Below are 26289 nucleotides of genomic sequence, written 5' to 3'. Positions count from 1 at the left end.
GGGACATAAATCCTGAGGTGGCAGTAAAACCTAAAATAAATAATGTAGAATTTATTTACTGGAGTTTTCAAGACATATTCCTCAGTTCTTTGTGCATTATTCGTATATTTGTGCATTTACTTCCTAATAAGTCAGGCTTGGTCTTTCACACGTGATAAGAACGTCTTTTTTTCACTGCTTTAATACAGATTACAGTGGTGCTATTATGGCTTTTGTCTATACGTAGTTAAAGATGTGGAGAAGATTTTACTTTCATGGTTTTCTTTAAGGACGGATCAGTAATCGAGTGAGCGATAAGTACCCCTGCCAATTGTCTAATGCAGAGGAAAAGAATTGTTTACAAAATTGGTATCAACATTTGCAAAACATTACCTAAGAAAAGGAACATTCACAATAGCTGTAGGTCATCATGAGAAGGAAGCAGATCAATGAAATAAAATCAACACTTTTACAAAACACTGGTTTTAAGTTCAAACTACATGAGGCAGCATCTATAAATCGCAGTAAAAGGACAAAGCCTATGCTGAGAAATTGTTTACACAGAACAACAAACTGTCTAATAACAACTAATTCAACTTCATAGAGTAAGACTTGGTCGAATGAGTTAAGAAGCTAAAAGCAGAATGAAAACATCCTTCAAACGCTCAGGCCTCCACAACACCCTGACATCGTGTCATTATCCATGTTTCCTTTATGTAAGACTTTGATACGATGTGGAAAACGCCACAGCCGTCAACATTACAGTCCTCCTCTTCCCTTTTCTCCCTCGTTCACGGTTTCTTCATCCAGCTCAGCTACAGCATCCATGCCTCGGCAGAAGACAAATAAGTATAGCTGAAAACTTGCAGGAATGTTCTGTGCAGTGTGTCAAGCAAATCTCCACCGAGTCCACCGAGACACGTAGGAAAAACAGAAAAATCTCTTTTCATATGTTGTTTCCCTTTAGTTTGAAGTCAGTATGGGGAATCCTTATGAGAGGTGTCAGAGTTCAGAGAAAATTCCTCTGTTTTGTTGTGCTTCATTTCACATTTTCTCTTTTTCCACCTCAGAGCCGTGTCATTTTACTCCCAGTGCCGGGATCTTCCTGCACCTCCTGGACACGGGACAGGAAACATGGCCGGTGTCAGTGATCCTCCCGTCACTAACCATCAGTCTGCTAAAATGACAGAAAAATCACAGTGTGTGCCACAATGTTCCCTGGTCCTCCTTTGTCTTAAAAAAGAAAAAACTTTTTACTCCAGGAGATGGAACCTTCTCTCATCGGTGTCCTCTGCTTTAAGGATAAAGGAAAAATCTATCGCGTCCTCGGGGTCATAGGTCTGTGACTTTGTTTTCTACGGCAGCGGCGATCTGTTGGAGCCTGTAGCCGAGCTGCATCTTCTGGGCTGTGGAGTCCTCTTCCAGGGCTGTGATGATCTGACAGAGGATGGAAGAATATGGATGAAAGTCATTAGAACTGTACTTATTCAGATTTGCAATTTGGGATATTGCCTATTTATCTCAGTGGGTTTATTTTTTATCAGTGATATGAATGCAAATGACCATTCACTAAACCCCTTCTACTGAACGGCAACTGTAAGGGGCATGGCAGGTCTGTAAAGAATGCATTAACAGGGTATTTGTCTGCCCTCATATAAGATGCAATAGTTACCATGCCCGACAATCTGGCTACAAACACATAATTAGCTAACTACATCAGTTTGTGAGGTTTCGTATGGAAAAAAAGCCCCGTTCACAACTAGCACAACCTGTGAAGCCTTCCTCGGCTGTGTGGAAGCCGGTCCTGGATACTGCCTGAGTTCAGAGTAATATTAGTGATTGTGTCCTGGTCTTTGTTGAATTTGGGCGACACTCCAGCAACCCCAGCTTATGCTTCAACAAAATAGCATTACGTTCATCATAGACATCGCTTAGTCTCGGTCTTTTCTCGTACAACATTAAAAAATGAACCCTTACTGTTACTCATCAACTCACTTTTTGCCTGGGACATTTAGCATTAGCCGCAGTCTTTAAGCATGATCACCATCTAGCCATGATGTGCACATTTCAGGCCTCTTTTACAGTGCAGGAAGCTAAAGCTGATAGCATCTGACAGCTACAGTCGCAAATTCAGATCAGAAAAACCCCCAAAAATCTGACATTCTGCAACAACTGAGAAGCTTCTGTCTACCTCTGTGATGTCTGAAACCAGGACCCATTGTTTCAAAAATGCATATGAACACCGTTGTCATTCTAAAGTGAATTACAGGCATAGTAATGGTGACTGAGGCAGGTGAGGCTTACGTCTCACAAATTCATATTTAAGGTGTATTTTCAGCACTTGAAGAGATTCTGTGTTTGTACATGCAGTTCAGATGCATCTGAACCACAGCACATCATACTGTGCAACCCAACAGTCATGGTTTTTTACTTTCATTTTACTCACTTGATCATAGTATTTGTTGATGTACTTGTACAGCTCATGTAAAGCCACAAGGCAGTTGACCTCAGCAGCATAATTCTGTATTGGGAGAGTAAAAATAGAGAGGTGAAGAAACGTCGGAGCTGTTAAAAACTGCATCGCCTGCATTCATATTTCACAAACTCCACATCTCGCTTGTGACGCTCACACCCAGATGGAAACGTGCAGGTCCTGAGATGATTTATGTGTTCAACCTTTGCCTAAAACAGTTATTTTTGCAAAATGGGAGTACAAGAGCGGGTAACATACACGAGAGAGTTCTGCTAGAGCGGAGTTCATCTCCTGGTCACTGGCGGAGATGGTCTGACGGATGTCTGCATAGTACCTGGAGAGAGAGGAGGAGAGAGTGAAGCACGCAAAAGAAAGAAGGAACCGCGTGTACTACAGGGAAATTTAAGGAAATCTGACGCCTCGAGCGATGTGAATCCCTACATGGTAGTATTTTACAGCAGCTGTTATATGAGGCACCTTCACCTCATGCTGACAGCACACTGCACAGAGAACATGTACAGTGTGTAGAGGCAAATTCATGTGAAGCGGCCGTAATGCAAACTGAACTAAGGCGAGCTTGTATGAGGAGCAGAGCTACTCAAACTACACACAAACATCAGGGCATCAGCTAAGGTTTAAGGGTGCAGAGCAACCGAAAGTTAAGAATGAAAATAAACGTAAGAATTAAAAGCAAAAATGATGAGAAAGCCTTTGAACAAAAATACGTCTTCAACAGCGATTAAAAGAAGGGACTGATGTAGCTGGAGTTCCTCAGGCAGGTCGTTCCACAACCCAGGAGTCGCCTTTAGTCTTTAAGCATGAGCTGGGAACAGGCAGCAGGCTCCTGAGGATCTCAGCCTGCACACTGGTTCACTGGTTGGTGAGGGGACAGCAGTTCTCATATTTATTCTGGGGCCATGAGGGGCTTTAAAAGTAATAAGCAAAATTTTGAAATCAATTCTAAAACAAATGGGCAGCCAGGGTGAGATCATTAACTTTTTTGTTTTTCTCGCTGCTGCATTTTTGTGCAATTTGGAGTCTGTTAATTTACTTCTGATTTATACCTGTTAAAAGACCATTACGATGGTCCAACCGTGAGGACGTAAAAGCATGAATAATTAACCATTTACCACCATTTGCCAAGGAGTGAGGGGAGACATGGACACCAAGAGGAACAAAAAAAATTGTAGTTGGCAAGGTGAACATATTGGGTTACGGGCCGTCAAACCTAAAGAATGAGCTGGAAGATACTGAAACTCTCCCTGGAGCTGAGGGGGGCTGCAGAGTGGGGTGATCACTCTCTGTGGGTTCATCACGATGAACGACCCCTTTCACATTACACACAGTCAGTTTTGCATTTGTCAGCATAAAATGCTGATGAGAGCAGAGTGAAATAGGAGCTGGATAGGCCAATGATAATAACAGGAAATATATGTGCTGTGTTGGGACAGATATATATACGGTAGCTGCTCTGGACTGACGAAGACGAGCCTTAGAAAAGCTTTGTTACACTGACCTCCGGTGGCTGAACAGCTAAAAGCTTGCTGTACCTCAGGCAGCAGCAGCACTGGTGTCAGAGTGTCAGACCCCAGTTTGAATACACTTTACATCACTGCAGTAAGGTGAGAAGTTAAACCACGGGAGGACAGCAAAACAAGACTGGTTATTCTTTAAGCCAGCAATCATCAGCCAACAATCATGTTTACCATCCTGAGAAGATGTGCAGCGTCTCTGCTGCATAATTCCACATAGGAAAACAGGATGAATCTGCAGCATACCAAAATATGTGGAGAAAATTTTCTGCAGGAGTTACCCTTTTTTATGTAGATAAGATTGACAAGGCTTATAAAACAGCCATATTTGTTACATAAAAACCTGGTCCAGCGAGCTTTAATACATCACCAGTGTGATGTGCAGGGTTTAATGTGCCAGTAGTAAGTGTAGCAGTCTGCTCTCAGACAATCCATGCATGGAAGCCTCGCGGGCTTAGTCTACCCTCTGTCTGCCACTGACAGATTGTCCTAGGCCTCGCTCCCTCCCTCCTTCCCCTCCTGCTCTCTCCTCCAGTGTTTTTTTTATGCCTGGGGGTCAGTGGGGCAAATGGCTGCCATATTCTTACCTCTCCACCATCTGTTTGTAGCGTGGGATGTCTCTGGCATACAGCAACTTGTTGATCGGAGAGTCCTGTGCAAGGAAGACAAATGGAGAAACGTGTCCTGAATATCACACATGACAGGTAAGACGAAGCTTTGGTGATTAAACTATGCAGCAGGTACAGAACACCGCTTGAAGGCTCATTGCAGCTGGTGTCATGGTACAAGATGCTTCATTTTATTTGGTTTTACACATTTTACAAATCCCAATTCGTAGCAATATTAAGTGCTAGATATTACATGTTTTTTACATTATGAGTGTCTTATCCATCCATGTCTATACTGTGATGTGAATGTACTGTATACAGTCATGATATTGTGTTACTGTACAGTATAGTGTAGTAGTATTTCACTCTGTAGTGCTAGTTTAGTGTCTTTGATTTGTTTAATAGCAGAAACACAGTGGTATAGAATAGCACTGTGATATGATGCTGCCAGTGCCTTAAAGTGATGGGCTCACCCGTCCCAGTTTGTGGTCAGCGATGGTGCAGGAATCCATGAAGGTCTGGGCAATGACGGACAGCACAGCATCCACGTGGTCTGAGGTCTGCACGTCAAAGATGAACTGTGGGTTCTTCAGGATGTTGATCCAGAACCGCAGTGGTAAACTGTTTGGCAAGGCGAGAAAGACACACACGTGTTAACAGTTCAGATTACAACCATTGGTGGACACCAAAGACCATAAGGTGCAAAATGTATCATGTTCTGACCAAATGAACCAAACTAAAAAAATGGATCAAGACATCTGCTGATATTTCCAGGAACCACTTAAGAGATAAATTTGATATTTTATCATAAAGTTCTTGCATTTCCAGTATATCTTAATACAAGGTCATAGTAAAACCAGTCTATCTACTGTAGTCCATATGTTCTGTGTGGGCAGGTTTTGCTGACACAAGATGTTCATAAACGTGTGGATGAAATTCCCCTTGTGATTAATTTCTGGTCTCCAACCCTGTCTCTAACATCCAAACCTTCTGCTGCTGCTGCTGGCCAGTTACCTGTTGGTCTTCCAGATGTGGATGGTCTCAGGGTCGGTGATGTTGTGCTGCAGAGCCTGCTCATCCAACAGGTCGAAAAAGTATTTGACAGCCAGCGGTACGGGACGGCTGGTGCTGAGGATCGCAGTGAATAGGTCGTCCACAAACTTCTGCAGTGTTCCCTGAGACAGAGCAGAGCACAAAGCCATGGTGATGACGGCCGCCATGCTCACAGCCATTATCCAGAGGGGTTTACTCGCTATAAAAGAAGACCAGCTCTGTTGCTCTTTATGGTGCAACAGCCTTCTGTAAGTTACATGCAATGTAAGCTAGCTCCTGATGTTAGTGTCCTGTTGTCTTTTTTTTTTTTTCGAATACTGCGGCTTTGTGACACACCTTTATTTCATGAAAAGAATGTGGCCGTCTAACGAGCGTGATACATGTAAGTACGCAGAACCCTTTCAGATATGAGTGAGGGATCGCCGCCTTGATGATGCATCAGTTTTACCTTCATGGAGAGCAGTCGTGTGAGGTAGATCTCGGGAATAGCCTTGGCCCTCTCGCCACCCCTCTCCCTCAGACTACCTCTCCTGTGCTTGGGCAGCTCGGACTCCTCGCTGGCCTTCACCAGATGCCAAAGCCTCACTCCTCCCTCCTCCCCATCATCCAGCATAGGGGTCTCTGGCAGGAAGCGACAGCAACAGTATTAGTATATTTTTGTTGGCCTGTTGCTGTTTTACAACGACCTTTATTGCCGACTCTCAGCCTCCCGTTGCAACATAACATATGTACACGCAGTCAAACAGCGACCTCTCCTGGTCATTCAGACTCTGCTCAGCTTTTCAGCTACATGACAACATGAATAACTGCATTGATCAACATGCTTATACAGCAGTTACAGCTGGATACAGCTGCTTGTGTGGGTGTGAGTGCATGTTCAGGTGCAGTTGTTAACAACATCTGGCTGAGTTGTTTTCTACCTCATACAGTACATATGTATATGTATATGTTAAAGACTGCAGCTAATGCTAAATGTCCCAGGCAAAAAGTGAGTTGATGAGTAACAGTAAGGGTTCATTTTTTTAATGTTGCACGAGAAAAGACCGAGACTAAGCGATGTCCATGATGAACGTAATGCTATTTTGTTGCAACATAAGATGGGGTTGCTTGAGTGTTGCCCAAATCCAACAAAGACCAGGACATAATCACTAATATTACTCTGAACTCAGATAGTATCCAGGGCCGGCTTCCACAATGCCAAGGAAGGCTTCACAGGTTGTGCTAGTTGTGAACGGGGCTGTTTTTCCATACGAAACCTCACAAACTGATGTAGCTGCTAACTGTTTGGCTGAAGATGAACAGTGGAAATAGAACATGAGGTGTTAACAGAGTAGAACGGCATCAGGCAAATGTGGCATGATTTTTCTTTAAAGCCTGGAGATTGCATATATAATGGGAGGAGGCCCACAGGAATGTAAAGTTGGTCTTGGTCTGAATAATTAAATCCTCACTGAGTACAAGCCACAAAAAAGCACGAGACTCACTTTCTCCAGGCATGTAATCATGGCTGTCATGCAGGTGATGTTTGGTGTTCCTGGGCACGAGGGCCACAGTCGCTCCATCGGGGACCTGTATGCATAGTTGCATCACAGCTGTCACGCTCTGGGAAAAACCGTCTTAAACAATAACGTGTTTACACAAATACTTGATGTGTGTGTGTGTGCATGTTAGTGTTTGCGTGACTTGCACTGACCTTGTAGTGCTGCAGTGTGTTAAGGCGCTTCCATGAGCCTTGTACTACCGACGTCAGGTCCTCATCCGATAGGATTAGGTGACCTGCAACACCTGCACGCCACTCTGGGGAGAAATTGCTGACGTAAGATAGTGCTACCGCTCTCACTGCAGATGTAAGCCTGAGTTTCAGTACCATTACGGCAGAGACATGACACACGTCCGAATCCCACAGACATGTTTTCATCTCTTTTCGTCTCGCCCGGCAATTCTCTGATCAAAAGATTGAACTGTTTGCAATGTGAATACTCTAATTCTACTGTACCAGCAGCATGATGACCTGCATTTCTAAAGCTGGATTAAATGTTTGATGCATGGCTTCCATAGCTACCACTGTAGAAATCTTCTATTCTTCTAAATACTCACAGTCAAAATGGAAACTTGTATGTATTTGATCAGCTGCTCCATATGACCAGCAGCCCACTTATCACTACAGTCAGATGCTAAGGAGAAGTGTGATGCTGTGAAATAAACTGGACTCACCGAGGTGTAATGAGTCAATGTGTGGCCTCTGGGAAAAGGAGGTTCCCTTCCAGGTTTGTTCCACAAGTTTCTCCTTCACTTGGGTGATGGTGTCACAGTCCAGGACTTTGGCCGGTACGGTCTGGGTAGTAGTGCCTCCGCTGGCAGCTGCAGCCGGCATCACAACGTTGAGGGTCTGGACAGAGAGACAGGGGGGCTGATTATTGGTGGAGGTATTGTGATACCACTGTGCAGAATTTCAGTTTGTGGGGAAAAGACTGAGCATGTGTAGCTGGTTGGATGATATACTGCATATTGAATGTGAGCGGGCTCTAACCAGCGTGCGGTACTCCACGTCCTCTCGCAGCAGCCGGTTGTCATTCAGTGTGTACTTGGCTTTTCCTGTCACAGCGTCCACAGGTCCCTTGTCCACCTGGTGCTTTATTGCTCTGAACAGCATGTAGAACGACTCTCCCGCTGATTCCTGGCCGAGCATAAAGACGGAAGGTCAACGATGTCCTAACACAACACAGTCTAATTTAAGAGTCATCAGCAAGCGTCCTGACCAAGCGGCCTCCTTCACTCCTCCTGTGGACGAGGCCACGATGATGAGCTGAATTTCATTTGTGCTGGCTTCAATAGAGAGTTTCCATTTGTGACACATAAATTATCATTTTCTAATTTAACAGTTTGTTTATTACAAAATAATCATTTTATTGACTCCTGCACAAAAACTTACTTATACCTGTACTGTAACAGTGGTTCTCAACTTGGGGCTGGAGACCCCCAAAGGGGTCCCAAGATATATATACAAGGTCAGTAGATGAATAAAGTGATAAGAAAAAACTTTGAGACTTCCTTTAAAATCCTTCAAATTGAACAATCTGAGAGGAAAATCTCTCTTTTGTTGAACAATTCTTGTCTACAGCCAAGCCACAATCTGTGATGGAGGGTCTCACATAGACTTTGCTTCATTATAAGGTATCACAAGCCAAAAGCAAAGCACTGCACTATAGTAACATGTGCTTCTGACAGTTTCAGACATGAGGCGAAGAGGCTGCTTTTATATAACAACAGAGTAACTGCTTAACTAATGAAAGTGCAATCGTTTATGATATGAATATTTTGATTGAATTGTGATCCATGTTCTTTCTGTTTAATAATAATAATAATAATAATAGCAATAATAATAATGATGACAATAGGTGTAATCACTTGTTTTTACTACTTTATGCCTCACTAAATAAGGGCTTTTAATACAGACTTAATCATTATTCACTGGTCTCCGATCAGGTGTAAAATACTAGAGTACATACCCTCAAAAAGGTAAACAGGCAGATGGACATCCAGTTTGTCAAAAGCTTCTCAACCACCGATTCCGTTCTGGAAAAAGAAAAGCACACATGTAAGCAAACAGCTTTGGGTTGGAGGAACATTGGACCCAGTGCTGAAGAAGACTTCACCCCCACCTCCTGAGCATCAGTTTGGGGTTCTTGGCCACATACTGTTCCACTAGATCGTTGAGCAGCGTCTTCAGGATGTCTGTGAAGTACTCCAGTTTACCGTGCAGGGCTACAGTCAGCAGAGAGGCCACATAGGCCCGGTCCCTGGGGGAGAATGTCCGCTGGACCTCCAGAGTGTGAATAAACTGGAGGGACAACGGGAATAAGAAGATGTGAAGAAACAGCAAGTGACTGGGAAAAGTATTATTCTGGAAAAAAGCATTACAGTTTCTGCACTCAAAAGTTTAGATGTGTTTCTCCAGGGGGGAATGTGGCTGTGAGCGGCTCCTCAGTGAATCCTAATATAACCCACATTCCTTAAAACAAACCCTTCATCCAATAACCTGCTTCAGTTAAGAATGAGAGCCATCACCCTGCTGGCTGACCTTGGTGAGAAAGAGTTTACTGTTGAGCAGATTGGACAGCTGAACCAGCCCCTGCTCCACAGTCTGCCTTCGACTCTCAGGAACATCCAGATCTCGTCTCAGTGGCGACTCCTGGTGGCCAGGGAAGAAAATGCGCTCGGCGTATGCTCTGTAATCCAGGAAGGGAATCCCCGAACCCACCAAATCACTGGACATGTCCATCATCTCTGTCATCAGGTCTGAAGGACGTTAAAGGGAAAGAGGGACTCCTTATTTTGGGACAGTGATTGAGCTGATGTCATTGTCTAACAGTCAGTAACAGAAGGTCTGGATCATACCTGTGAACTCCTTCTTACAGCGATCTCTCACACTGGTCTCCAGGTTCTCCAGCTGGATCTGCACCTTCTTATAGTCCCTCATGGCCTGTTTGCTCTTCCTCCTGACAAACAGCAAGGTTGCACAGACAGCACTCAGGTAAAGACATACATTTGCAGCAACTATTGAAAAAATGTATCTATGATAACTGTAGTGTGCTGTATGTGTATACCTGTATATGAGGACTATGATGAGCACAATAAGAGCCACTATGGAAGCTCCAACCCCAACTCCCACCTGAGCCTCCAGAGGAAACGTAGACTGGCCCTGGCTGTCATACTGTACTCTGCCCAGAGAGAAGTTCAGGTTCCCCATTTTCACCTGGAAAACACAATTATAGACTCTTTACACCATGCAGGAGAAAAACAGCTTGGTATGCAATCACCCGCTGTTGTTCCTCCATACCGATTTAGTTTTAAATCCTTACTCTCCACCCGCTCCACCTAACCAGAGTACTGGTCTGCAGGTCAGTCATACTGAATGTGGAGTGAATGTCAGTTCCGGGTTCTCAGTAACATGTACTCACTGTGAACTCAGGCAGACTGTCCACGCCATCCTGTTTGTTGCTGGATGTGACCGAGGGCTGCTGGGCCGGCGGCTCGCAGTACAAGTGGTTGTGGGTCAGGGTCTTCACCGAACATACCCCCTCCCCTATCCGAGCTTCCACCTCATGCTTGTAGATGGCTAGATCCAGGTTCTCTCCCTAGAGGGGAAAGATGCAAAGTTAAACTGCAGTATTTACTATGTATGTGGGAAAGCTACTGTTGATGCACTGTTCTGAAGCCTGGAGAGGGGCTCACACTGGGGCGATGTGATACATCAAAGGTTAGTGGCACCCACCTCGACAGAGATGATGCTGCCAGGTTTATGGTGGTAGGGTTTGCTGGGGTCGTTCTGGTTCAGTGGGTAGAGCTGCGGGTTGGGCTCGTAGCTGAAGGCTTCACTCCCCACAGTGCTGAAGTCAAAATGGAGGCTGTCCAACAGGAAGTGAACTTTGACCCTGGCCCTCCTGGCCTCTGGACCCACTGCCGGGGTTGGACATGAGATGAGGGAGGAGCTGTTCACTGTGCAGCGGGACTCGTACTGGGGGAGAGCACGGGAACGATCATCATCACCACTCCCCATGCTGAGGTTTATATATTCCAACGGCTTTCAAGAATTTCTTTGATTAACATTTTACAGGTTTAAAAAAAGCCATAACAACGTAGATACAGCACAGATAAACACACCTGTTTGAAATGACAGAGTGTACCCTCAGGACACTCCGTCTCTGGGACGATCCTCCTCCATCTCTTCACCTGTCCTCCTGTCCTCAGGCTTCCTTCATTCCTCCTATCGATGCTCCTTCTCCTCCTCGGGGGGAGAGTATCAGGAGGACTGAGGGTGACCCTCATTTTCGGCTCTTGGACCACATCCAGGTTCTGACCAGAGACTCTGATGATTCGGCCTCCGCTGCAGGGGAAAGTAGAGGAAAAGGAGGAAAGATTTTAAAAAAAGCTGACAAACCGGGACGTTTACCGAGCCTGTCAAAAATACCGTCACAAACATTTGTGTCACTTCCACCTTCAGTGGAGCATTACTAAGACCATGAACCATGAAATATAAGCGTGGGGCATTTTTTAAAACCTTTCAACAGACAATACACACACACAAGAACAAACATGCCAATAAAAATGTGAGAAATATTGAAAAAAATTGAAATATCTGGATCTGAAGTGATTTGCTTACTATATATTCATTTTGTTTTTTAAACTTTATTTTATTTCCGTCTGTACTAAGACACTAACAGAATGGACATCTGGTTGTGATTGAGCAGAAGACCCCGACCTTTTTAAAAATACCCTGGCTTTGCAAAGGCAATATGCTGTAAAACAGGGTCATCACCTCTTAATTTTTCAAAAAACAAATCATTGTTACACAAAGCTCTTAGCTGCTTTAACACCTGAGCACAAGTACCAGTTGAAGCCTTCTGGCCATTTGTGTAAATCTAGATTAAAATCAGTCCAGCTTCTTCCCTAGAAACACCCAGAAGATGAAGATCAAGACACACAAACATCAATTTACTTCTTAAGATGGATTACTGCCACATGTCTGCCTTAACCTCTAAGAGCAGGGATTGTACCACTCTCAGAAAACAGTGTCACCATTGCAATTATACACATGGTCAAATTACACCACATATACAATAGATTGGAAATATCTGAATGCCTGAAGATCGCTCTGTTTAGTCTGATAATCACCTGAGGAAGCTTTTAGACGGAGCAGCCATTGTGATGTTGGGGTTTGGGGTGTAATGATACACCAAACCCTGTAGGTGGCGTTCTGCCCCACCGAACCGCACAGTGATGCTGTGTTCCCCTGTTCTGTTGCTGCCTCGGGTCAGGCAGCTGATCTGATCCTCCTGGATGTTCAGCCTGAACAGAAACATGTCACGGTTACGTCCAGCTCAGGCTTTTCACAGAAGGAGACGGGGCGTTCTTATTTCGTGGTCAATCAGAGACACTTACACCACACACGGCACTCCTCCGATCAAGACGCTGACCTCACTCGGGTGTCCGGTCCTCAGTCTCCGGCCTCTGATGGTGAGAGACGAGCCCCCCGCCTTGGGACCTCTTTGGGGGAAGATGCTGCTTAGTACGGGATCCTGGTGATGGAGAGAGGAAAGATAAAGGATGAGATGCAAAGATGCACAGAGAGGAAAAACGTATGATCAATAACCCGATACCGAGCAGGTGATTTATTGGGAAGATAAAAGAGACAGCGGGGCATTCTGGGAAACACTACAAGGCTGCCTCGCTCTCAGATAGTATAACAATTAATTTGCTTGTCACTCGGGCCAATTAATTAAGGCTGCCGTCAAACCTACAATCCTTTTACTGCAATGTAAATGAGGAGACGTGTTAGTACTTTACTGCACAGCAGTGGCTGACTTACATTTTACAAGGGCCAGTTTCAAGTGAAGCCTAATTAACAAAAGCTGGGAGCAGGAAGCTGTCTCTCTCTTTCATGGATAAACAAACACCGACATTAAACAGCTATGAGGATTGTTACAGCCGATCGTTGCTGATGCTTCCTGAAGTCGTACTCAATCGCTGACAGATCACATTTGCATCACATTCACCAAAGGAGGCATTTCAGGATTAGCTCAGAAAAATACCAAGGGACTCCCCCTCTCACAGAGCACTCGATGCATCTGTTTTGGTCCACACCCAACACCGATTACTGTGCTCTCATACGTGAAACTGAACCAAACTCATGGGGAAACATGCGAGAATTCAAAGTGACTGCTGCTTGTGAACTGGGTGTGAAAATGCCCTAGAAATGTCTTTGTTTTTTAAATGCTCGTTTATTTGCTTCAGCATAATTACAAAATCCTGCCGAGGCAGGCTTGCTGTAGGTGGGGCAGGAGTTCCTGTAGAGATTCAGCTGGATTTCATGCACTAAAGTAAGCAAGTTGCACTCTGATTCTGTAGTAACCCGATTCAAACAGCCGCTTTACTCGAAGCACTTGCATAGAGGCTTTTGTGGCTCCAGAGGGAGCTGCATGCAGGCTGAAAAGTCGCTTCAAGTGATGTGCCTTGAGTTTGTGTCAGTTGGGTCTGAAGACTGCTAGTCTGAAAATGAGAACAATGTTGGGGCGTGGAGTTAAAACTGTAAAACAATGATGCAAAATCCAGACATATTGGTGCTGTGAGGACAAGCTGACTAACAAATCTCAGCTTAGGGAAGGAGAGAGCTGTGAGGTTACCAGATTTGTCAGAGCAACCAGGTTTCTTGTGAGCATGTAAACATACAGACCGCTGCTGCATTTACTTGGAAACTGAAGATCTGAGCGGACAGTCCGAGTCCTCCTCCCCTCACTTTGACTGAGGCCTGGCCGCTCTTCTCTCCGCCGCTGCTTGTAGTCTCACACACGATCCTACAAGATGAAGACATAAGACTGTCGCTGTTACAAAAGATGAGGTTATTTTAAAAGAACTTGTTCGGACCCAGGGGTACCGACGACTTGCCTTGAGGAAACTTCATATCTGCTGTGGATGACGCTGCAGGGGACCCCGGCCACTGTGACTGAGTTCTGGATGTCTTCCGCCCTCTGGCCGAGGTTGGAGCCTGAAATAGTCACGACTGTCCCTCCCTCTATGGGACCGGACACTGGGTCCAACTGAAACACAAGAGGACCAAACGCATTACATGTATATCCTGCCTTGCTCTGATATGTAGTGCCTCAGACACTAGGACAGCATGACATACGACTGGAAGTCGAGTGAGCATGTAATAACACAGTCAGCTCTTGGGAGCATGTCTCTCCTCTCATTTCCATATCACTACTGTTGGCTTATGATTAGGACAGAAAAGGCCCAAATAATACAAATAAAGAACTAAGAAAAAAAAAATCAGAGACAAATAAACAGGGTGAGAAATTAGTTGAATAATAGCATTACTAATAATAATAAAACAAGTGGCTGGTCAATTTAAGACACAAAATGATGATTTACTATTCAGCGGCGGGTGAATTTGAACATTTAACTGTAAAGAAAAGCAAAAACAAGGGTTCAAAAGAGGATATAAAGTTCTTACAAAGTGAATGACTGGTGCAGGACAGGTGTGTTGGACCTCCTCAGTGCAGGAGTCCTGGTACACACAGCGAGAGCCAGCGGCACCACCGCACCAAACACAGCCGTACTTGGGGTCGGCAGTGCGACAGCGGCTGCAGTCCGACCGTCCCACTGAGCAATTGAACAGAGTCACTGAAACAAGGCGGAGAAGCAAAAGTCTGTGAGGGAATGACGCTATTTTAATGCCACACAACACAATATATACTCCTTGCTGCATGCGATCAGATTGTCTCACATCTCTCACTCGCAAGCGCTGTAACTTCTCACACACACCGAGAACAGTCCTCACCATACAGATCCTCAGCGCTGTCGATGTGGAAGTTGTTTTTCCTCCTCACGTTGATCATGGCTGCGTATTCCTCCATCGAGGCTGAGTAGGCATACTGAATCGAGAACAGCATAAACAGTCAAACCAGCCTAAGCGCTACCTGTGACCTGACATATGAGCTGATGTCATGCGCTGTCATGTGCAAAGCAGTGACAGTATGTGTGGAAATTATCTGGTTGTGAGAGCAAATGAGAAACACTCATGGAAACACACAGAGTACATAATGAGGAGACGGCAGTTTATTGATGTGTGTTAATACTGCATGCCTCTGCTTTATTGCTGCTGGTTGTGACCTTTCTTTTTGTTGATTTATAGTGATTTACAGTCGTTCTGAATGGTACCAGATGGGATTATTGGGTTTATTCCATCAGACTGGGAGAGATACAGTTGATAAAATTCTTACTCTGCTGCTGCACAACGGTGACTCAAACTACAGGCATTTTTGGACTGAAGGAACTTCTTCATAGTTTTTAGGACACCCCCTTTTTATTGTGTCCACACTGCAAGAACTGGGATGGATCATGGTTCTTAGAACACCATTCTGAAGGACTTTTTTACTACTTCACCTACTTCAGTGTAGGTGCTCTCCAGCATAAGAGGAACAGTACAGTGATGGGTGAAACACATGAGCCAATGCAGCCCCGGCAACCGCCATATTTCTAAAAACCAGTATAAAACATCAGCTGTGTAAACAACAGCTCGTAACTGTAGCCTCAAAAAATAGGACAAAACACGGACAAATAGACCAACAGTGAAGTCCAGGCCTTATTGTTGTTGTTTTAAGTTTTAATTAAGTCAAATCAAATCAAATCAGCACCCACACTGAAGATGCAGATCAGCCGAGTCTTTTAATGCATAATAACTAAGGACTAAAAAAGAAAGATAGTTTTTTCCAGTTTTGAGGAGTGTGCACTGAAAGGTTCAAAAATCACAGCTTTGAGATATTTTCTGACCTGGTGGGCTTGGCAGGTGATAAAGAAGACTGATTGTTGTGTGGCGTCCGGTTCCACGGAGGCATCCACCACCACCGACTGATTCTCAATGTCCAACACACACTCGTAGTCCAAATTCTCATCCTAAATGTACACACACATTACAAAAAAAAGCTCAGTTTCACCTACATCAGTAGGGCTGCAGTAGGTGGTACTGAGTGTCACTGCAAAAGCTGCACAATTTCAATATCAGGAAGAGAAAACAATACACTGAAAGTCTCGACACAATAAAGCCCTCTTTGTTATATGAGTGAAAATCGATCCTAAACCACAGCATACATCAAAAAGCCTTTTCTATAGCTTTTAAAGGTCCAGTGTGCAGGATTAAGGGGGTCTATTTGCAGAAATGAAATATAATATTAAGTATGTTTTCATCAGCGTATAATCAGTGAAAATAAAAAACCTTTGTGTTTTATTACTTCAGAATGAGCTGTTTAGAACTACCGAGGGAGCAGGTCCTCTACCACAGAGTCAGCCACATCGCACAGGCATGTTTCTACAGTAGCCCAGAACAGACAAACCAAACACTGGCTCTACTGAGGCATTTTTTGTGGCCACTGTCGGTTCTCCTACAGGCTTGGTAAGGGAGGATGAGGAGAGTTGTAATCTGTAACCTCACCGCTCAATGCCACTAAATCTTACACGCTGGACCTTTAATGGACTTCATGGCCTTATAAACTGAAACAGAAAATGAACCGGTATCTCAGGCTGCTCTCATACTCACTGTTGGTGAATAACATAAAACAAATCCCAGACTTGAAGCCTTTAGATGAAGCTGGACGGTGGATTTAATTTCATGTTCAGTGATCATGTGAATAACCTGGGTGAACACAGCGCTAATGTAGTCTTACTCCACGAAGGCAAGGGGCTGTGACCCCGAGGATGGTTCCCTTACCTGAAACAGGTTTAGGTGTTGTCCCACCAGGGTGACTTTCCTCTCCACATTGACAGGCAGGAGAGAGGAATCCTGAACTCTCTCCACACACGGACATTCCTGACGACACATTATTAACCATCATTTCATGATAATGACATTTAGATGTGGTTGTTCACGCCGCTAAGACTTCTGGTGTGTTCAGACTACTGCTGACAAAGCACCAGTCTAGTCCTTTTCAATGGAAGTCGACATGAAGGTACAAACCGACAGCCAATGATTGTCGCACTACAAATTAAAAATGAGCTGACCCGTCAGCACTCCAGTGACACATGAAGCATCAACCAATCATACGCTTTTGTTTCATCAGGTATTTAACCCTGTCTTTTTTTGTATTTTGTTTTTACTGGGAAATTAACTAGAACAATGCAGCTTCGCAGAGAGCGGTAGCTACATTATATATATGTAATATATGAATGAATATGAATATATTGAATATGAGTTTTTAAACACACAATGGCTAGCTATAGTAATGTGTTATTTAGCTCTTTAGCTATGCTTGCAGAGACACACAAGCCGTTGAGGACATAACTATGTCACAAGCTCTGATTGGTGCTTAGCTTTGTTGCTCTTAGTGTGAACATACAGTAATGAGTTCTCCGACTTCCTCTGGATGTTTGAACATCCGTTGGAACAGGTGACACTAGGGTGAGGTGCTGCTGTGATGCAATAAAGCCTGGCTCATATTCCAGTGGTACCAACGACGTTCAGATCAGGGCTCTGTGCAGGTCACTCAAATTCTTCCACCCTGAACTCATCATGTTTTGTGGAGACACTGTGCATGGCGGCATTGTTATGCTACAACATGAGAAGAGTTTCACTGAGCCTTTGCTATTTCCTTTGACTGGAACTAAGGGCCTTACTGTGAACCATGAAAAGCATTCCTTCAAACTGAACCATTGCAGTTGGTATTAAAAGTCTGGGCATTCCCCTCCCATCCAGCAAGCCTAGAGCTGCCTGCCCAAAGGAATTTAACTGAGCTAGTCCACATACTCTTGGTCATACAGTGTAAAAATGATCAAAGGATTTAGATACTATAAAAAAAAAGGTAAACTCTCTATAACAATAAATAAATCCAAAGTGGGAGTAGATGTCTCATCTTCTACCCAATTTATGACCTCACCACCACAAAAACACACCACAGCAATGAAACATTGGACATACAAGTGAAACACAAAGCGGGAGAAAAAGAAATGATGTCATGATCAGGGATAGCGCCTTTCCTTCGCTCGCAGTAGAAAATGTACGTCGTGGATTGGTGGAACATTATTATCTGCTGCTTGCATTCAGCGAGGTGAACAGAAATGCTATGGAGAGGGTAGACGAGTCAATAAGAGCTGTCGTGCCTTGAATTTCTCAGTTCCATCCTCGCGTCTGAGATTACATTGATTATGTGTCAGTCATTTGTCTTTTGTTGACAGGAGAGCTAATAAAGATAACTGCAATACGAGTGTACCGCGGAGCTACTGACTGCAGGTTACAGCTGCGATCTTCCTGGGTTAGTTCTGCAGCATTTTTAAAGGAAAAAACATTTTGGGAAATGTGCCTATTTGCTTCTTTCGGTCAAAAGTGAGCTGACAAGACGGATCGCCCTGTCATATCAGTGCCAAACTATAGCCAGGGCATGGTTAGCTTATCTTAACTTAAAGACTGGCAGCGGGGTAAACAGCTAGCATGGCTCTTTTAGACAGATTAAACAAGATATAACATGTTAATTAGTGAACTTTAAGTAAAAGTGGTTTTTCTCATCCAACCTCACCAAGAAACTGAAAATAATATTTCCCACAACGTTAAACTTTTCCTCGCAGCAGTTTCTCATGGTATGATTTCTACACTAGCTGCTCACGTGGCTTCTGCACTCACCAGGAAATAAGAGTCAGTCGAAGGGTCTGATTGGTAGTCTGCTGCAGATTCAGAGCTGGGGTCAGTAACTATATCAGGTGATTGTGTATAGATGAAGGCCTTTTCGCTGACGCCTGCAGCAGGTGAAGCTGTTGCAGAGTCCACGTCAGTCTTCTCCCACTCATTCAACCGCGGAGGTGAGTCAGTCTCTTCAGGGTCGTCCAGAGGGACGGCCTCCTTATTGTCGCCGGCAGGAAGATCTATGAAAAGGTCCACTTCGCTGGAGGTGGTCGAGCTAACGCCGGAGGAGGAGCCCACCACTTCACCAAACGGCTCTAAGTATCTCAGGTCAGAGTCTACCTGGCCACTAGTGCTGCTGCGTAATGTCGTGTGGGGAGCTTCATCAGTCGCACTCCAGGCGTTAGTGTCCTCATCCTCGGGAAAACCTCTCGTAGTGCCACTAATTCCCTCCGTCACTTCCTCCACGTCAGAGTGGGGCCCGCCTGTGGTGGTGACACCAGTGTAAATGGTAGTGGCCTGGGTGAAGATCCTAACAAAGGGGGAAGTAGTGGCCAGGACAACGGGTGAGGTGGATTCAGCATTAGGAGTGGTGGGTGGTGTCACAGTGGTGGTAGTTGAAGGGCCAGCTGCTGTGTTGGGGGTAGGTGTCACTGTAGGGGGGGGCTGTGTTGTTGCTGTGGCTGTAGTTGTTGTTGTTGTTGTTGTAGCAGCCCGGACAGTGGGAGGTAAAGAGGTCAGTTTTCTGGTGGGTGGTGGGATGTTTGGTGTTGGAGGTTTGAACTTGACGATGGGAGTAGCACAAGTGAACAAGCAAAGAAAGAAAGAAAAAAGGGGGGCAGGGGGAAGACAAAATTAGGATAAAACAAATGGGTCTGCAAACACATTAAGAAGCAACTTATGAGTGACATTAAAAAAAGGATTCATGGTACAAACTGCACTGAAAAGACAAACAGAAAACAAACTCAAAAATAGAGCGAGCACAGCAAACAGACAGCACGTGTGGACTAATGTGTGCAGCACGGTGCACAGTGCAGTATGAGAGATGCTAGCACAACAAACCTCCTGCTTTTAACTGTTTTCCCTTAAATACACAGTGGTTGCCAGTTTATTAGGTACACCTAGCTAAAACTACCGCAGTCCAACAGTCGTGAAATAAATCCTGCCTTTGTGAAGGAGGTTGGATTGCCTACACTGAGAGGTGTTTCTGTTCGTTTTATTTTGTAAACTCGCTGATGTAAATTGGTTGGACAAAATACTAGAAGTACATAACGCAACACAGCTCACTAGCACCATGACTGCATCCTTCAAAAACACAAACTTCAGACATCTTCAACAGAAAGCGAACGTTCTAACCTTAATGAGGGCAGAACCTCCTGCAGGACTGTTGTTCCACACTGCATTAGTTTTAGCTCGGTGTACCTAATAAACTGGCAACAGAGTGTATACACCCCTGAAATCTCTTCGCATTCAAACATTTCTCTGTACAGTCAAAAGCCTTCCTGTGGACTCACGTTTTGGTTGTAGATGGTGACTCCTCGGCTGCAGGTGTGTTTGTGTGTGCAGACATGCTGGTGGATGCACCAGTTACACCCCCAGCGGCTGCTAACGCACCCCTGGCATCTAGCCGAGCACACAGCGGGAGTGCAGGCAGGACGACAAAACACATCACGGTAACAATTAGGTGACAGTAAAAATGTTAGAAAGCCCTTGTGACGACATCTCTGATCATCTAACGCTGTATCATCTCTACTTTGCTGTGTGCTTGCACTCCCTGGCATCTCATACATGCTGAACTATAACACAGAATAACATAACTTCAGCTGCAACTTTCCCTCTAAAAAAAATGTAGAAGAGTTGATGCGTGTGTGTGCGTGCGTGTGTGCATGTGTGCGTGTGTGCATGTGTGCGTGTGTGTGTGTGTGTGCATGTGTGTGTGTGTGTGTGTGCGTACTCACGGCCTGCGTCCAGAGAGCTGCTGGACCAAGCTGCAGTTGTAGAAGGTGAATTCTGTCTCTACCACCGTCACATTTATGAAACGCAGTGACAGGGTCACCATCACAAACTCTGCATCAGAACAAAGCAGTTGCCAGTACGGGTCAGTCTGAAACTGTGTCATTCTCATAAGCATCATAGTGCTAAATTTCACATTTTTGACCCACAATAACGATTTAAATATCCTTGCTGCTTTTATATGTTTTGTACATGCTAATTGCTGCGCAAATACAAAGAGACTGACCATCTCCTTGGCTGATGGGGGGCAGACTGCTGGCATCAGGGGTGGAGCATATTACACCAGTGTTTGTGAGTGAGGCAGGAGTTTCTGTGTCCTGGAAGAAGCAGGAGTAGGCCTCTCCTTTTCCTAGACTGGGGAGACCCTCTACTGACACTGTAATCTGAGGGAGGCCAACACAATGGGAAAGGAACATGAAAAAAGGAAGGAAAAAGAAGGAGACCACAACAGGCATGCAGCAGACTATCATTGTGCACTACTCCCATCAGTTCCCCACTCTTGCCCCTGAATTACATCAGTTTTCTCCCCACGGCTGATGTTGTAGAGGCTGAGGTGCTGGATGCTGAGGCACTGCTGCGTCTGGTTAAAACTCCACAGCCACTGGCCCTGCTCAGACCCTCGCTGGCACTCCCAGCGCTGACCACACCTGAAATACCACGGAGAGAAGTAAGAGAGACGAGGACAGGGAACGTGGACCGGGACGCTGCAGCCCCATCATTTCACATGCACACTGACTCACCGTCCCTCCAGGACGCACCAGCCACAGTAGGGGTCTTTGGCAGACAGACAGGACTGGCAGTCCAGGTGATCTCCACATTCTGCCACTGGACGCTTCTCCACCTGAAAATAACAGATGAGTGAGGGGCAGCACTCAAAGACAACTTTCCAAATAAGGTGAATACCAGGGGAATGCTACAAGTCCCGATCTTCTCTGTTTCAGCTTTATGTCTGATTAAAGTATCGCAATATTTCTATAATATATCATGCGAACACTGGCTGAGTCCGTTGAGCTTCAAAGTTACTGTGAGAATTAAGGTCTTACCGGATTTCCCCAGAACTTTCAACTCCTAAATTAACAAAGTTATAGGCTTTTTGTCTTTCAGTCAGTAATGAGGGCTACAGTTCATTTCATAGTATTACGTCTTCTTACCTTTTGCCTCTTTCAGTTCAGTCTGCATTATTTAGCCGAAAAAGCGGTGGTTCATTGTCTTTGCCCACACTTCAGACTCCAAGAAATCAAACCCAGCTGATGACACTCTGCCAGCAGCATTATGGCAACTGCAATGCTTGTTTTCAGACTGATGTGGTTCTGGATATGTATACTAAATATAACTTGAGGCTACTGCTCTGCATTGGGACGAAGGCTTTCAGTAGTCCAGACGTGAGACAGGCCTTTCAGTGTATAGACTAGCAGTTTCCCATATCCATTTATCAGCATCTACGGCTACCCACACAGACACGCTGTAGGGAGTGTGCCAGCACAATGGAGGCCACTTTCTCTGATCAATACCATTGTTATGTCTGACCTCACACCTCCTGCTGACTGTTGTACCCATCACAGTGGGGTTAGTGACCTTTGACCCCGTGCAGCCAGCTGGCCTCTCTGTTTTCTCTTACGCTCTTTGCCTCTTATTGTTTTATCCTCTTTATCTGTGAGAGAGACACAGCTTGAGGAAGTATCAAAGCCTGAAAAAGTGACAAATGATGAATTGTCTGACGGTGAATGACAAGCCATGTTTAGTCTCGTGTACGGAGACATCTGGGCGAGCATTTGAATGTCAAAGGCCACGGCTGCTGATGTGGAGTCGAGGTAAAACACATGTGAAAGCTTTATTGCTAACCTAATCTGCTGATTTCCATACTGTGTACAAACAGCCAACGCCACGTCCAAACCAGGGCGAATACCTCTTTAGACTTACAGTAGTTTTGGTCATGATGTAGATGTGTGCTCCATTCTGGTCCAGTAAAAGGTCACTGTTAATGGGCGAGTTGGGCTGGATCGTCACGTTTGCATATACCTCCACCTGGCCATCTTCGCCCAGATACACCTGAAGAGGTACACCAGAAAAGTCTTAAATCTACAGACAAGCATTTTTAGAGAAAAGTGGTACATTCCTCACACTGCAGGACTAAAATACAGAGCTGACGAAAAAGAAAATAATGCAAAAGGAATATCTTCTTCAGCTTACAACTCAAAACACAAATCAAATCACACTTGTGCAGAATCGCAGCAGAAGTGGCCATGAATGCGATTACGGCACAGTCAAATCTAATATGAAGCACAGGAAGACACCTCTGGTTTAAGTGATTCCCAGGCCTTCAAACTCTCATGTTACCTCATGCTAATGAGATTAGCAGAGGTTTTCATGCCTCTTTCCATAAGGCTCGCACTTGATCACTGTGAACGGAGTGGAGACTCAGTTGTCCCATTAAGAGAATGCACTCAGCGTACTGTGTAATGGCATGAGAAGGAGCTCTTTAATGCGTGGTGACTTACAAACATTTGTCGTTTTGCATATCGTATTTTAAAGAGAATATGATGCTGTAACGAACATGCAGTCTGTTTTACAGGTGTATGGGAGACAAAGCTGGGCAGACGAACGGGCAGACATTCGCTGATCAACTTTTACATGCAGTGATTTATATTACAGGCCTATCCTGACCTCAAAGCAATGCCTCAACATTTTTGGGAAATACGCTGATTCGCTCCTTGCCAAGGCTTAGATGAGATGATCAATACCACTTTCTTCTGAGATGGTTAGCTGAGCTTAGCCCAAAGACTTCAAGCAGGGTGAAAAAAGGTACAGCAAAAGGTCAAGATGTGCCTCTCAGCAGCTCGAGAGCTAACTGATCAACATGTTATATCTTGCTTGATGAATCAGCATAAAAAAACCAAAGTGTAAAAACCACAAGTCTCTGCAGGTTGCCTGGCAACCTCACTGTGATGACACGCCAATAAATCACTGTGCCAAGAAATAGTCCAGCACCTAACCCCCCCTGTACACTTCAATTTGTTCAGATTCTACAAATGACATTACCTGTTTATTTTTGAGCTTTGGAGATGGTGCTAGGAGGATTGGTTTTTTTTTTACATCCTGCTTTCAATCTTTGTGCTATGCTAAGCTAACCATCTCCTGGCTTTAGCTTCATAATTAGCATAGAGACGTGTGCTATCATATTCCTATTTTGAGTGTGGTATCAAATCCTCTCATCTAAGTGTCTGTAAGAAAGTGAATCTGCATATATTCTAAAATGTTTGGATTATTCCCTAACTCCTGCGGGATACTTCACAACCACACACACTTAGTTAGGCCACTTCTGAGAAAAATACACAGACTTACATTAATTTCCAGGAGACTTATCCTTACCCTAACCACTACTTGCCAACCCCAAACCCTTACCTTAACCTTAACCTAAACCTAACCCTTACCTTAACCTAACCGAGAATCAGCTATTTTCCAGTTGGAGGCATGGCTTTTGTCCCCAACTGCACTAGCAATCCCCAATTAACTGGTCTTGAGTGTGCAATGTGTCCCCCAAAGTAGCCACACACACACACACACACACACACACACACACACACACACACACACACACACACACACACACACACACACACACACACACACTTCTGGATTCTTGATGCTGTGGAATTCGTCCTGCTGTGATACGATAATCCTGTTACAATAGCTCGCTTTAGATGGCTACATGGAGTGCTGCTTTGATCTGCTACCTGAAAGCACTACTGTATGTCTGACTCTATGTCTCACTCTCTTTTTCACACACACATCGGACACACATGTGCACAAAGCAAAACAGACCGACAAGACGATAACCAACTCCTTGAATGCCTCACAGCAGAGTTATGTCTACAAATCCTCTTATCTCAGTCCCTACATGTAACTATCAGATTAATGCAGATGTTGCTCTGAAGGTGGAGATACACAGCACTTTTTGGACAATACTGCAAAAAGCTGATGGAAATATATTGAACTAGTTTTCCAAAAACTTAAATTCTTTGAAACATTAGCTCAAAAATGCATAAAGTCCCACTCTCCAACAATCACATACTGCTCACCACAGAACAAAAAGCAAACGTGTTAGGCTTGGGATCATGGTGGTATGCTCGTCTGTGTATGTTGGAAAACTGTGAATGCTGGAATGACTGGAATCTACCAGGCTCTAGTTGCACAGCAATGTAGACGGATATGGGAACCGGCATAGAGAATGCCTGAGATTGTTTGCAAATGTTTTATGCAGTGTCAGGTGTGTTTGCTTTGCTGGGAAAAGATTCATAGACATCCTTAGAAGGAGCAGGCGGTAACAGCCGCAAAGGCACGACTGCAAGGGATCAAAGTATTAAGTAAGACCTACTTTTGTGATAGCCTCGAATGGAGAATTAGGTGAACTGCCTTAATAGGAAATTGCCCAATGGGCTAAATATTTCCATGATCTTTGTTATCCCTGTGATGTGCTGGTGATGTGTCCAGGGCGTCTCCCTGCCCTCCACCTAAAGCATGTTGGGGCAGACTCAAGAGATTACAGAAACTGGCACAAGAATAAAAGTACATTCGTGAGAGCTCGTGGGATGAGCTACCTTGTGCAGAGTCCCTTTGGAGTCTCCGAGGAAGGCGATGCTGTGTCCCTCCCTGACGCTGACGGCCACAGCAGTGAGACGGGCAGCTGAGCTGTGCCACACAGCTTCAGCTTCCAGGGGGGCCCGGCTTGCCATTGGGCTGGGGGTGTGGTCAGAGCCGCAGGGATATGCCTTGAGGGTATTCTACAACATAAGACCACAACAGAGAGATCGGTCAGCTGGTTTGTCCTTAAATTAACACAAGACAGAACGTTGTATTGCTATCATTTTAATTGTATTTATCTGAGCTGAATGCATCACAAAGTGATCCAGATGAAAAAGATTATTTTTGATTTATTGGTCTTAATATGACAAACACCTTCAGACTAACATATTCATAATCACGTCTTTTCAATTAGTCTTCCATTCTTTCCTACAATTGCCCCAGAGCCTTTGAATCCTCTTAATTCATGGTAAGAGGATTGCACCATAGATTAAAGTAGACTCATATGGACACAGCCAACTCGCTCTTTTGGTTCAGCAAAACAACCCCTCCAAATCCTGCTTTCCAATAAGTCTCCAAGCTCTGGCTCCAGATAATTGGTCCTGAAGGAGGAAGTAGAATAGGACATCTTTTTTTAGTCTACTGAGAGTTTATCAAAAGAATAGGATTATCGTTGCTGCAAGGGGAACTGTGATCTAATGCATCTTTCTCATCCTCCTTCACTTCCTTCAATCATCTCTCTATTTTTCTTTCAGCAACCCCCACCCCCCTTTCTCTCTCTCTCTCTGTCTCTCTCTCTCACACACACACTCCCTGTCCTGTTATGTCAGTGAGTTTCAAAAGAACTGCTATGCTTCCTCGTCAGAGCTCATTAAGCGGCAGCAC

The 26289-nt window shown here is 44.6% G+C and overlaps 1 protein-coding gene across 1 annotated transcript in view; it reads right to left on the bottom strand.

The window, feature by feature from the left end:
- plxnb1a (plexin b1a) overlaps positions 1-26289 on the bottom strand; it is a 57329-nt gene continuing 31040 nt past the window's right edge. The window contains exons 4-38 of the mRNA XM_041945273.1: positions 25422-25604; positions 22744-22872; positions 21564-21664; positions 21338-21470; positions 21050-21206; positions 20769-20877; positions 20325-20433; positions 18814-19593; positions 16912-17010; positions 15978-16100; positions 14986-15079; positions 14659-14828; positions 14091-14242; positions 13894-13999; positions 12588-12724; positions 12321-12494; positions 11310-11532; positions 10921-11163; positions 10607-10783; positions 10253-10401; positions 10044-10144; positions 9727-9944; positions 9308-9486; positions 9155-9221; positions 8176-8322; positions 7860-8034; positions 7339-7442; positions 7130-7214; positions 6094-6266; positions 5607-5767; positions 5066-5213; positions 4572-4636; positions 2711-2786; positions 2426-2500; positions 1-1416 (exon numbers count right to left, since the gene is read on the bottom strand). Of these exons, the coding sequence (XP_041801207.1) occupies positions 1312-1416; positions 2426-2500; positions 2711-2786; positions 4572-4636; positions 5066-5213; positions 5607-5767; positions 6094-6266; positions 7130-7214; positions 7339-7442; positions 7860-8034; positions 8176-8322; positions 9155-9221; positions 9308-9486; positions 9727-9944; positions 10044-10144; positions 10253-10401; positions 10607-10783; positions 10921-11163; positions 11310-11532; positions 12321-12494; positions 12588-12724; positions 13894-13999; positions 14091-14242; positions 14659-14828; positions 14986-15079; positions 15978-16100; positions 16912-17010; positions 18814-19593; positions 20325-20433; positions 20769-20877; positions 21050-21206; positions 21338-21470; positions 21564-21664; positions 22744-22872; positions 25422-25604 (5427 nt within the window). The 3' untranslated portion in view covers positions 1-1311. The remainder of the gene's footprint in view (positions 1417-2425; positions 2501-2710; positions 2787-4571; positions 4637-5065; positions 5214-5606; positions 5768-6093; positions 6267-7129; positions 7215-7338; positions 7443-7859; positions 8035-8175; positions 8323-9154; positions 9222-9307; positions 9487-9726; positions 9945-10043; positions 10145-10252; positions 10402-10606; positions 10784-10920; positions 11164-11309; positions 11533-12320; positions 12495-12587; positions 12725-13893; positions 14000-14090; positions 14243-14658; positions 14829-14985; positions 15080-15977; positions 16101-16911; positions 17011-18813; positions 19594-20324; positions 20434-20768; positions 20878-21049; positions 21207-21337; positions 21471-21563; positions 21665-22743; positions 22873-25421; positions 25605-26289) is intronic.

The sequence above is a fragment of the Chelmon rostratus genome, chromosome 10 (genome assembly GCF_017976325.1).
Source record: "Chelmon rostratus isolate fCheRos1 chromosome 10, fCheRos1.pri, whole genome shotgun sequence".
Classification (NCBI taxonomy): domain Eukaryota; kingdom Metazoa; phylum Chordata; class Actinopteri; order Chaetodontiformes; family Chaetodontidae; genus Chelmon; species Chelmon rostratus.
This window is presented reverse-complemented; position numbering and strand designations above follow the sequence as displayed.